This window comes from Stegostoma tigrinum, chromosome 8 (assembly GCF_030684315.1).
Source record: "Stegostoma tigrinum isolate sSteTig4 chromosome 8, sSteTig4.hap1, whole genome shotgun sequence".
Taxonomy (NCBI): domain Eukaryota; kingdom Metazoa; phylum Chordata; class Chondrichthyes; order Orectolobiformes; family Stegostomatidae; genus Stegostoma; species Stegostoma tigrinum.
This window is the reverse complement of record NC_081361.1, coordinates 31,756,646-31,769,579: the sequence shown is the minus strand read 5'-3', so window position 1 is coordinate 31,769,579 and position 12,934 is coordinate 31,756,646. Positions and strand designations below refer to the sequence as shown.

Genomic DNA, 12,934 nt, shown 5'->3' with positions numbered 1-12,934 from the left:
GTTCTGTAAAATGAGGCACTCCACGCAAATGAATTCCCTAGCAACTCTGCAAGAGTCTTTTTTTTAAGGATGCAAGGTTTGAGTTGGCTGCGTAAGATGTGTGATCTTCTGACTTGGTGTCTATTGAAGATGTCTTTACTGAAGACTTACCCTTAAGCATAAGGCCCCTTTTTTACACTTAGTTGATACTTGCAATTACTATGTCACTGACTATACAGCTGGAGAATGTTTGTTTGAAATTGCAATAATAACAGTGCTGATGTAAGATCAAATGGAAGGTAACGTAATGTATATGAAAGGCTGAAGATATTTCATAAAGCCTTCAAAAATGAGCAAAATTATAATTGCATAAATTATTTTCCAGAACTAGTTTTAATGTTTTTTCAATGATTTCACTCTTGCTTAGTAATTTTTCCAGGTTTTCAATATCTGGATAGAGATTGTGTTGCTTATTTTGATCATTCTTTCAGGCCACTTTTGAGAACATAGTATTTGGAGAAAACCTTGGAAAATTGGAATCTTTTGTACTGCGAGCTTGTAGCATGTAGTGATCCATCTTGACTATTACTACTCTTACTGACATCCGTTTTTTTTCTCCCTTTCTCTTCTCTTGCTTCAGATGTTCATCAAATACATAAAGGTTAGCATTATTAGAAGTTAAACCTGTGAAATGGTCCTTTTCGGAGGCACTCCAAACATGCCTGAAGTCCAGCATTGCATGCTTTTATTAACCAAATTAATACATGCATTAGTAAAATAAATATGCTTGCATCAGTGGGGGGTTTTCTATTGTTGCACTTCCTGTCACTAAATATTAAGTTATCCCACTACCTTAAGAACACAATTTGGTGAAAATCTAATAAGGCTAATAAATCTAATCTTCCAATGAAATGGGTAGGTTACCACTAATATTCTGCATGAAGTGATGGAAAATTTAGCGCAGCTTTGTGCGCTTATGAAGCACTGAATTGGTGTTTTGAATAATACTAATTCTTTTCAGTAGAACTTTGTTTCCAGTCTCACCAATGTGATAGACCAAAACCCACTTTCGGACTTAAAGTTGATTGATATATGTGCTTTAATTACAGTTTTGAAATATACACTGAAAACATCCAAGTGTAGATATGTAGGCAGTTGTTGCCTGATTTGAGTTTTTGACTTGATTTTGACATTTACATGGCTAAGTACTAGTTTTTATTTTATCCTTGCATCTATCAAAAGCCAAATTGCCAATTGGCTAGCTTAATTTTAAACTTGTTTTTTTGTTATTTTTGAGCCTTTGTTAACTTGGTTATTTTCAGAAATAAAAACAAGTGCTAAGTAAATGTTAAATACTAGAGCAGTGTTTTGGAATCTACCTACTTTTCCATCAAAAGGGAGTCCCTAATGGTCAACAGCTTTCATGTTTCATTTTTTTTAAAAAAAAGAGCCATTTTCTGAACCAGTTGTAGAATTGGGTATACTTTAGTTGGGAAGGGATGGGGGAGCTGGGATTGAAGGTCAAATGTTATTTTAATCCAGCAATGACCAGAAATATTCTGGGAACCTGGTTTGAATTCTGCTATAGCAATGATGAAATTTAAATTCCATGAAAATTTGATGCGATTATCTGATGAATTAATGGAAAGCCCCAATGTGGAAACTACTGTCCTGACTGCTGCGATCAATGTGTGACTTCCAATCCCTTTTTTTTAGGAATGGCAATAAATGCTGACCAGCCATCCACATCTGCAAACTAATTTTTGTAAAAAGACAATATTTTCAAGCATGTAACATTCTTGAATGTCTATGCTCTTCCTCCCAAGGTCTTCCCTTTTGAAGAGAACTAAATAATGAGCACACTTCACAAAACATAGTTAGTGACCCATTTTGTAAATATTTGAATTCATGTCCCCCTTTTTAAATCTTGTTATTCTTTGAAATACTGTGCAAAATAACTGCATTGTGTGGAACTTCAATGAATTGCTTAGAATTGAGATATCATTTCCAACTTCCTCCAACCTTTATGATTCATCAGTTGAAATTCATTTGTGCTGTAGATGAGTCGTCATCCTAATCACATTCAATAAATATCTCACCAGGGCTCATTAAACCCAAACCTTACAACTTCCAATGAGCTTATTTTGATTTCTTGAGCATCCCATACTTTGCATTTCAGTTTTTAGTGATTTGTTTGAGATAAGTAGCAAAGTTGTTTTGGCTTGTAGGAGGTGGTGTTTCTAAACTTTATTCCACATATAAACAATTGCAGATTTCTTGGTTTGACTTGATAGATAAATGTCTGAAGGAATTTTGCTTTGCTTTCAGAACATGGGATGTAATAAAACTTCAGTTTTTTTGGGAGATGCTTTCACATCTGCTAAGCTAGAGAACCCTTTTACACACATGTATATTGTAAGTTGTAAGACTGGTTCAATACAAATGTTTACCTCCTGCAGTTGTTTCCCTTTTTGTTACTTCAAATGAAATTTGTGAAAATGTGCTAACATGTTTTCTGTTGTACAAATTTTGTTCTGGTGTCTATTTAATTTTGGAAATTTCATTTGCAAGAACCATCCATATTTTTTATCTTAAATGCTTACTGGATTTGTTGGCTAATCCCAATTCAGTATTTCTTTTTTTTTCTAGGTGGAATTAGTATCACACTTTGGGTCAGAACACTTCTGTCCCCTTAGCCTCATAAGGTAAGGTAATACTTGAGATTTATTGACTGCGTGAACGAGTGTTAAGCGTATTTTTTTAAAACATTACTATTTGCGTCAGTGTCTTTCCTAAGGATTGCTCTGTGTCGGGGGTGGGGGGAAGGCTTCGCATGTGACTTAATTGTGGCAGTTGTCAAATGGAAAACGAATGGAAGGTAGCTGCAGCAAAGCCAAAACTGGATAAAAATGTAGCTTTGTTTGATTTGAGATAATCTTGGTAACTTGTTACTATTCAAGTGCAATGCATGGAGATTTTAACTTCCAACAGAATCAAAGCAATGAAGTGTGTCCTTGTGAAATAATTTGCTAGACTTGAGCCATGCAAACTGTAGGCTGTGGTAGTTATAAGCTTTTTTTTTCTGCTGAACAGATTACAATTTAATGTGTAACTTATTTTGAAGCAGTCTTGGTTACAAAAATCCAAAACCAAAAATCAATTTGATTTGAAAATTATTTGAGGGTGCAAAAACCAAGAATTGAAGGGGAAAAAATAAACAATTGAAGCAATGCACAACTTGAATCGAAATAAAGATTCAATCATTCACTTGCTTTATGAAGTTGAATTAACTTGGCTTTCTTGTAACTTATTTTCTCGCTTCCTTCCCTTGTCAAGTAAGAGAGCTGACAGTAGAACACTGCATGACCGAGGGTGAGGTGGCTTATTGGCTGATGTTCTTGAACTACTTTACAATATTAATAATGCCAGTAAACTTTGTGCAGGGTGTTTGGTACCAGCATGGTGGAAGAATATGAAGAAATTGCAGAATCGCAGTACAATGCAGAACGCCTTGAATATCTTGATGAAGATTATGGTATGACTTTTCTAAAATGATATGTCTTCATGGGAGTTTACTGTTAGCTACTTCTAAGTTGAGATGTCAAAGGAAGTTAGAATCTTTTACTTGAATGTTAATTTCATTAGTTACTCATTGTATAATGATCATTAGGTTTAGTAAATGAAGATTGCAAATGTGATTTTTAATGTTTTGTCTTTTGCTACTTGACACAAGCCCATTGCTGTAAAGTGCTTTTAGCTACTGGCCTGGTTTTAATGACATGTAAAAACACATGGCAGACAAATTGAAATAACTGTTAAACACTTTTGTTATATTTTGAAGTTTGTAAACTTCATTTAAGGGGGGAGGGTGTTGGTTAGCTCAGGTGGCTAAATGGCTGGTTTGTAATTCAGTGATGCTAACGCTGTGGGATGCAATTCCTGCACTGGCTGAGGTTACATGAAGGATTCTCCTTCTCCCCTCACCTGAGGGATGGTGAGCCTTGAGTTTAAAAACCGCTAATTGTCTGTCTCTGAGAAAGCAGCCCCATGGTCTAGTTGTAATATGGCAACTTTACTTGTTTTACCTTTTGTTTTGTTTTAAAATCCTTTTTAAAAAATTTTTTTGCAGAGCAGTTACGCATGCAAAGTGGTTAAAAATAGTTTTAAATATATTTCTCTGCACAGTCAGTATTCCCCAGCAAATGTTAAATTGCAGAGTCCCACCTAATGTTGGATACTCTTGCTACAAACCTGATAGTTAATTGTTAGTTGTCATTAACTGCTGCATTCTTTATATCAATACATAGACCAATTATTGCTTGTCATAGAGTAAGAGGTGTTTTTGTCCTTTATTGTTATCTTGGTGAATTGTCCGGTTGAATGCAAGATGAAAAATCTTGACAAAATGTCTCCTCACTAGTACTCAAGTTGCTGCTGTTAAGTAGTGAAATATGACATCAGATTCATAAGCGGTAATGAGATGAGCTGTTGGTTTGGGATTCATCTTAGCTAGGTCACAAAGGTGTCTCCCTCTTGTTCTGTTGTTTCAAACCATGGGACCTGGTGGCATCTGGGCTAAGCAGTTCAAGTTTTTGCTTTAAAAATAATCATGTCTGGCAGCATAGTACTGTTGGAGTGCTATATTGAAGTATCAATCGCTGTCCTTCCTGTCTCTGCCATGACTGAGAAGTGAAACTTACAATGGAGCCATGCATGACACAATTTTAGGTTAAGATCATTGGCTATAACTGAAGTCGTCTAACATTTGGTTGTCTTTTAAATTTCTGCCCAAAGAATTGATTTTTAGGTTGGAAGGCCCAATGCTTCTAATGTTGACTTTTTTCTTTTTCTGTAGTCTGAGCAGAAGTAAGTGATTATTTTGTACCCCATAAAATTCTTCATCTTCAAGGGGAGTATTGTGAAGCATTAGAGTGAGTTTTGAAAAATCAGTTCAAAGTAATGAACTTACTAAAAAACTAGACCAATAGTTAAGGGAAGTGAGATTCTTCAAACTTGCTGCTTTTGTAATTGCAATGTGTAAAAATTTGAGGCAATACAAAGCTTTTCAAAAAAAAAACCCATGGGATTTTAATCTGATCTAAGACTTTTGGAGTTATTTCTGATAGTGAAGAGCATGCCCTCCCTAGTTTTCTCTTCTTGCCATGACTTGTTTAAAACAGAACACTTAGTAGAAATTGTATCAGAGATAATGGGAACTGCAGATGCTGGAGAATCCAAGATAATAAAGTGTGAAGCTGGATGAACACAGCAGGCCAAGCAGCATCTCAGGAGCACAAAAGCTGACGTTTCGGGCCTAGACCCTTCATCAGAGAGGGGGATGGGGTGAGGGTTCTGGAACAAATAGGGAGAGAGGGGGAGGCGGACCGAAGATGGAGAGGACAGTATAGGTGGGGAGGGGATAGGGAAGACTGACAGGTCAAGGAGGTGGGATGAGATTAGTAGGTAGGAGACGCAGGTGCGGCTTGAGGTGGGAGGAAGGGATGGGTGAGAGGAAGAACAGGTTAGGGAGGCAGAGACAGGTTGGACTGGTTTTGGGATGCAGTGGGTGGAGGGGAAGAGCTGGGCTGGTTGTGTGGTGCAGTGGGGGAAGGGGAGATTTTGAAGCTGGTGAAGTCCACATTGATACCATTGGGCCACAGGGTTCCCAAGCGGAATATGAGTTGCTCTTCCTGCAACCTCCAGGTGGCATCATTGTGGCACTGCAGGAGGCCCATGATGGACATGTCGTCATCTAAAGAATGGGAGGGGGAGTGGAAATGGTTTGCGACTGGAAGGTGCAGTTGTTTATTGCGACTGCACCTCCCAGTCGCAGCAATAAAAAACTGCACCTTCCGATTGCAAACCATTTCCACTCCCCCTCCCATTCTTTAGATGACGACATGTCCATCATGGGCCTCCTGCAGTGCCACAATGATGCCACCTGGAGGTTGCAGGAAGAGCAACTCATATTCCACTTGGGAACCCTGCGGCCCAATGGTATCAACGTGGACTTCACCAGCTTCAAAATCTCCCCTTCCCCCACCGCATCCCAAAACCAGCCCAGCTCGTCCCCTCCCCCCACTGCACCAGACAACCAGCCCAGCTCTTCCCCTCCACCCACTGCATCCCAAAAGCAGTTCAACCTGTCTCTGCCTCCCTAACCTGTTCTTCCTCTCACCCATCCCTTCCTCCCACCCCAAGCTGCACCTCCGTCTCCTACCTACTAACCTCATCCCACCTCCTTGACCTGTCTGTCTTCCCTGGACTGACCTATCCCCTCCGTATCTCCCCACCTATACTCTCCTCTCCACCTATCTTCTTTTCTCTCCATCTTCAGTCAGCCTCCCCCTCTCTCCCTATTTCTTCCAGAACCCTCACCCCATCCCCCTCTCTGAAGGGTCTAGGCCGGAAACGTCACCTTTTGTGCTTCTGAGATGCTGCTGGGCCTGCTGTGTTCATCCAGCTTCACACTTTATTAACTTAGTAGAAATGTAGCTTTTTTTTCAATCCTTGCATCCATGTACCTAATGTCATTTCCGGTACAACACTTCTGGTATGATGATGCACATTTATCTAACTTGCTTTGGTCAGTCAAGGCACCTTTTCAAATGTATTCAATTTAGACAAATATCCTAATAGATGGCTTGAGCATGGAGAGCAGGGCTTTGATGGAGTGAGACCTTTTTTCTTTGGAATAAAGGTGGTAGCTCATCAAAGTAGTCTTGCAAAAATAAGATACAATACATCTGTGCATAACAATTTCTTGTTTTCTGTTCTTGGTCACCATTAGACATGCTATGTCGAATGGTGCAAAAACCAATCACTAGAGAAACTTGGTGGGTCTAGCAGTGTCTATAGAGAGAAAGCACAAGGTAACATTTCAAGTTCAGTGGCCCTACATCAGAACTGGAACTTCTCTACCAATACATAAAATAGAATGATGGCTTAAGTGTAAATTACATCATAAGGAAAAATGTAGATTTTTTTAAAAAATGGATCATTTGATCATATTTGGTACAATGACAACCCCTAATCTTCAAAATACACCTCATTATAATAGAGGGGCATTTAAAACAAATCTGGAACTTAAGTATCACTTAATGCAAATGTGACAGTTCAGGACATTCGTCAATCCAAAATGTTAACTGTTTTCTGTCCACAAGAGTCACCCAAAACTACTTTTTTCAGCTTTTTCTGTTTTGCCTTTTATTTTCCAGTATCCTCTACTTTGTTTTTTTTTAATCTGGCAGCCATTGGCTGCTTTTCCCATTTAGACCACACCAACCATTCCAAAATTTGTGGACCACAAATAAGAATGGCTAACGATTCCACTGCCTGGGAAATTGTAGAAGGCAGTTGAGGTGACATGCTTTTGGAAGTCTCGCTTAGTGATGGTGCCTTGAAGAGGTCTGATAAAGGGAAATAAGCTCCTGTTTGTGTAAGCTTGGGAAAACTGTTAGCTTTCTTTGTTTCCTGTTTTGTTTGGACTTTGGCAGCATGTAATTGCATTGTTTTCCAGAGTCTTGGAATTGATTCTGGGCTCATGGAAAGCAAAACTACAGTATGCACTTGTTTCACAAATGGAGAATGGCTTTGAGTACAGTTACACCTACTGTGTGGAGATCTTTAATCTGAAAGCAATTTTGACAGCTGTTCTTCAACTAGCAGCTTGTGCACTTGATACTATCTAATGTTTGCATGTAGCTGTTGTGAAAATGTGATGTCATTGCTATCAAACAGATTACCCATTGGATTATGGTACCCGAGAAGAAAAATCCTCAAAAAACCTACTTGGTTCAGCCACAAGTGAGTTTTTGATCAATTTTGTATTCCCCATTTTGATCTGTCATACAGTAAAGGGCGAATTTCAAAAATTTTGACTGCGAATCTGTAGGTTTGAATTTGGGTCTTGGGAAATCTCTTCCCCTTGTCTCCATCCAGATTCCTGAAGTTGAGTTTGTTCATTCTTTTTGCCCTTTCACTTGTTCTGAGGTCGTCATATATTTTGTTCAGTTTTCCAACTTGCATGCTTGCTGAGTTGTACATTCATATGAAACTGAATATTAATGTCTGGCCAGTGCAACATATCATCATGGTTCCTGTTTTTCACTTTCAAAACCTTGGTATTTGTCCAGACTACAGTATGCAAAAATTTCTTCCCTTTACTATGAAAAGATAGCTGAGGAAAGCCAAAAAGGTCAGCTATTAATCTCCATTTAACTGGGTTGGCCAGTTGGTCTACAGTTCTGTGTGACTGGTTTTCAATGTTGGATCTAATTAGGCAATGCCGCAGTGCTCCTTAAGTAACCTTTTGGATTGTGAGTACCAAAGAGAAATGTTATGTATTCAAGGCAAACTAATTTTTGAGATCGCCCTTCAGGAGACTTTGATATAAAGTACAGTACTGTTTCTTAGCCTAGGACAGGCTACAAAACTACTGACATTATAGTGCCATTGTTCTAAGACTCTTGTTTAAATCTTGTTTTTCTAGAAGAGACGTTTTGCCAATCTCTTAACATATGTTTTCATGACTTCATAAATACTCTGCTGATTTGTCATAATTAATCTTTTGAAAGTGAATGTTTTTGAATTTTTCAAAGTGTGTAGGAACTGAAGTATCGCATCAGTAATGTGATATTGGCTTTTGGATTTCAATCACCTCTGATCAATAACAAATAAAAACATACACTTAAAATATTTTGGCTTAAAGGAGAAAAACACTAGAATATGTGCACACCAATACTTAAAGCCTGGATTTAGATTTTAACTTTTTACTCAAGTTATGAAGTTAGAACAGAAAATGTTCATTGATGTTACTACATAATTTGCCAAAGATGATTTGAAGGTTTATTTGTTTTTTTTTGTATTTTTAAGGGACACTGGAGTCTGCCTTGTATTTTTTCGTTCCAAAAGTTCCTGATTTTTTTAAATTTTAGAGTATGTAACAATGGAATTAGTCCCTAGTTACTTTTATACATTCAATTCTGAAACAAACTTGATAAGGGCAATTTTCAGACATTTGTTTCTTTATTGTCGGGTAAGATGGGTATGTCTTAACTGTCTGTAGTTCCAAAAATACACAAGTGTTCTGATAATTGTCCAGTAATTCATTTACCATGAATTGAAAATATCAAGATAATATCACATATTTGGACTCTTGCTGGTAGTAATCTTTTTGGCTAAGCAATTTAATTCCTGGCTCTGCTGAGTTAACTGATGCCAGCTGGTACTGTGCTCAGTGTTAGAATTGCTGATATCATCTTAAAGTAGACATTACAGTTGTTATTTTACCTGAAGCTAGTCAATACCCTGAACAGAAGCCTCCAGATGAAATGAGGACAAAACTAACTTGCCAGTGATGTTCCCTATGGTCACAGCATACTTGTGCTTTTTGGGTTAAAACTTTGGGCTATGTAGTAGCAGGAATGCAACAAATATTCAGCGCCTTCAGCAGTGCAGAGGAGCAAACGAATAAGAGAATTGTCTGTGGGAGAGTTAATAAGATGAGGCCAGGCAACTTGTAGGTTAGAACATAACTCTTCCCACTGGTTCTGAAGATGATATTAAAAAACTTTGCCTGCCTCCTGCTGCTTTAACAACATTGATATCACACTTCAGCTTAGTGGTCTAATTAGTGCTTCTGCTTTTGATGGGTTTTGCTATCATGCATGATTCACAACTAAAACATTATTTTTGAGCAGTCATGAGAGATAATGTAGGATGACAGCAGCATTGATGTGACAGTGATGAGACCTGATGGAGTTAATCAGTTGAAGTGCTGCACAATGTCCATGCCCTTTGGAATGGTGATCAGGGCATTGGCAACAACATGATGGATATCTAAATGGTGATTTTGTATTTACCCACAGGAAGTCAAATCTTGTATTGTGTATTGAACTTGTCCATTCAGCGAGCTAGTGCACATTACGCAGTTTCAATTATTTTAGTGAAACAAGGAATTTAGTAGTGAATCCACTCCCTCAAAATATATAGCTTCAACATTTTTGCAGGCTCTGACCAAACTTAAACCCAATTAGCTGAGCCTGACTTCTTGATCCAAATTTATTTCTGAAGCTGTCTCTTTATCTTTGGAATCAACATGCAGTTGTGAACTTAACAGCAAAATCTTTTGCTAAAGACTTGTCAAAAATGCTGTCATTGCTGCTGAGGAAGAGCTTGCATGTTTAGCAGCATTCTTAAAAAGTAGGATATGAAAACCTTGTTTATGCTGAAGTGCACTTTTAAAATTGCTTTTATGTATGCTGTGACAACTAAATGTTTTGGTTTTTAACTCTGTTAACTTGCTATGAATAGTTTATCAAAAATTTCTGCAAAACTGGGCATAACCACTTCAAATAAAGTTAGATTATTGCATGCTAAAAGACATGTAACATTCAATTGGTTGTTTAAAGTGGCTTAATTGAAATTTGTTAAATGAGTGAAGGACGTTTTTTGCCTTTTCATAAATCCCTTATTGAGCAAAGTCAGTTGTTGAAATACGTCCAATTGGCATTGAGTTCTTCTCTTGTGAACATCATACAGATGCTTTTTGAGAAGACTCGTTGTAAGGTATTTATTCTGAAGATTGAGTGGTCTTCATTTTAATTGTCTTTTATTATTGTGATAACTGCCTGTATATTTATTTTATTAGATACAATTTTTCATTTTGGAGCTCTCTTCAGTTAATTGTTCAAAAGATCTCTGACTTTGAAATTGCCATTTTGCTTTAGAGTGAGCAGTGAAATACTTGATTTTGGTACACATTTTAAGGTGAATTTTAAGGTGTATTTTTAATGTAAATATGATTTGTGTTTTTGAATGTTGCAAATCAGCTCACTTTGCCTACAAAATTTGAGCTGAAGTTTTTAATTGGGGCACCTCAGATGTTTTATTAGTTAGAGACATGTCAAAAGTATAATGTTTGTGTAAGTTAAAAATGTTGCCGATTACCTTTTTTGCGTCCTTGGAATGTACAACTGAATGATCACATTTGTATTTTCTCATTCAACCTTGTGTACAGTTTAAACCTGAAGACTTTAATGTCAGCATCCTGTCTAGTGAATCTTTCTCAAGCAGACCTCCTTTGCAATATTACTACTTTTTCTTACAGATGCTATTCTGAATATGGTGAATATAGCAGCCAATATGCTTGGGGCCAAGAAGGAAGCAGAGGAAATGTCTCATTTGGAAGGTAACTTGACTTTTCAATTATGTGTATTATCAAGGGATTCTCAGTTTTTAATTTTAATGCACAAGTTATGACGTCTTTGTTTCGTCCCTCCTCTTTCGCCTGCGTCTCTTAACCCCCCCCCCCAAAAAAAAATTTGAATGTTATCTCTTCACATGCCTGTATAGAAGTGACTGTTGTCCCAGGATTTCTCAAAATTGGGAAATTCAGAAAATACAGCTGTGGGGGTGAGGAAGGGTCAATTTTTTTTATCGCATTTTAATCCTAGTCATGTTTTAAGGGGTGAGAGGATTTCCCTTTACAAACTATTTATTGAAGAATAGCTTGTTAGGAAACTTTGAGCAACTGATACTTGCCCTTTACAGACTATAAAACTGTAGGTGTGTTGATTTGTGGTTGGTCTTTCACTGTTGGTTATGGTTTTAACATGTAGAAAATGTAATTGATGAAGCTGCCAACATTTCTAGCATTAAAACTGGTATAAAAACAAAGCACTTACTGATGTTGGAATCATGTCAGTTTTCACATTTTTGTTTCGTTGTCACGTTTAAGTAGAAGCTTTCGAGGCCATCAGAATTTGTCCCTTTTTTACTTGCTAGCTGTCACACATTTTTTTGATTTAGCATGCTCTGAATTTCAATCCTAATGTGAAATGTACACTAAATCAGTGATTTAAGGGGTTTAAAGAAACAAACTCGTGTTTATGTTGTGCTTTTTGATGCAAGCCCACTTGAATGGGCAGACAAGGCTACAGCTTAATGACTCATGTAAAAGATGGCACCTTGAACATTTGCAGCCTTCCAGCTAATGCAGTGAAATGTCCAACTGGATTACAGGTTCATGTGCTTAGCATAGGATTTGAAATCACGTTTTCACTCCTATTTCCGACCATCAAACCAAACATATATTTTTTTGTTAATCTGCCCTAAGTAATACAAACTTTGAAAATGTGCGTGCCATTTAGGTTGTCACATTGCAAAATTTCCTGCATTTTTACAATGGTATTGGAATGCTAATATTTTTCAGTCAATGGAAGTATTAGATCTGAGAATGAAACTACAAAATTGGATGTACCTGTGCCTGACTCTAGCCCCACCTCTTCAGTGCCAGAGTGAGTAGTTATGATTACAAATGCTAAAATGTTTTCCACCTTTTTAATACTGTACTTGATTCTTATGAGACTTGTTAATATTTCTCAGCAGTCTTTGTTAATGCTACACATCGTTGAGAGATCAGCGAGCCAAGACAATTGTCTTGAACTCTGAACTAATGTTCTGTGAGGATTGAAAAGTAAATGATGCAAAGATCAGCATTAATTTTAGTGTTCTAATACTGGATTGGATAACTGGAAGAACCAAGATCTGAATGTTCAGTCATGGGCAAAGTTGGTAGCTAATTCATCAAAGCCCTCAATTGCATGCAATTTATCAAACAGACTATGTGAACTGTGAAATGAGGATTTGTGATAGCATAAAGTTGTTGCTTGCTTTTTTTTTTAAAGCTTTTGTAGTACAGTTTCCAGCTCAAGGGAGAGGTGGTTGTGAATGAGCTAAGCAACAAGAACCAAGACTGGCTTGAACAAAGATTGAATATCATAAACCTTTAGGAAACATTCCAAGATCAAATGTTTTAAAGTACAGAACAGTCTTATGTGAATATGAAAGTGTGAAGAATGACATTAGGACTTTATCGCCATATGTGTTGCAAAATACTGAACTTAATTTAGGTCTGAGTTGTGAACCCATACTTTTGCCCACCTAATCCAAG

General features: G+C 37.3%; 1 protein-coding gene across 3 annotated transcripts in view; it reads left to right on the top strand.

The window, feature by feature from the left end:
• suco (SUN domain containing ossification factor) overlaps window positions 1–12,934 on the top strand; it is a 79,864-nt gene that overhangs the window by 47,285 nt on the left and 19,645 nt on the right. For 2 of the 3 annotated variants that reach the window (XM_048539678.1, XM_048539676.1), the window contains 6 exons: window positions 620–640; window positions 2,629–2,684; window positions 3,423–3,514; window positions 7,720–7,785; window positions 11,090–11,170; window positions 12,194–12,278. In XM_048539678.1, the coding sequence (XP_048395635.1) occupies window positions 620–640; window positions 2,629–2,684; window positions 3,423–3,514; window positions 7,720–7,785; window positions 11,090–11,170; window positions 12,194–12,278 (401 nt within the window). The remainder of the gene's footprint in view (window positions 1–619; window positions 641–2,628; window positions 2,685–3,422; window positions 3,515–7,719; window positions 7,786–11,089; window positions 11,171–12,193; window positions 12,279–12,934) is intronic. The other variant, XM_048539677.1, reaches the window with a different exon arrangement.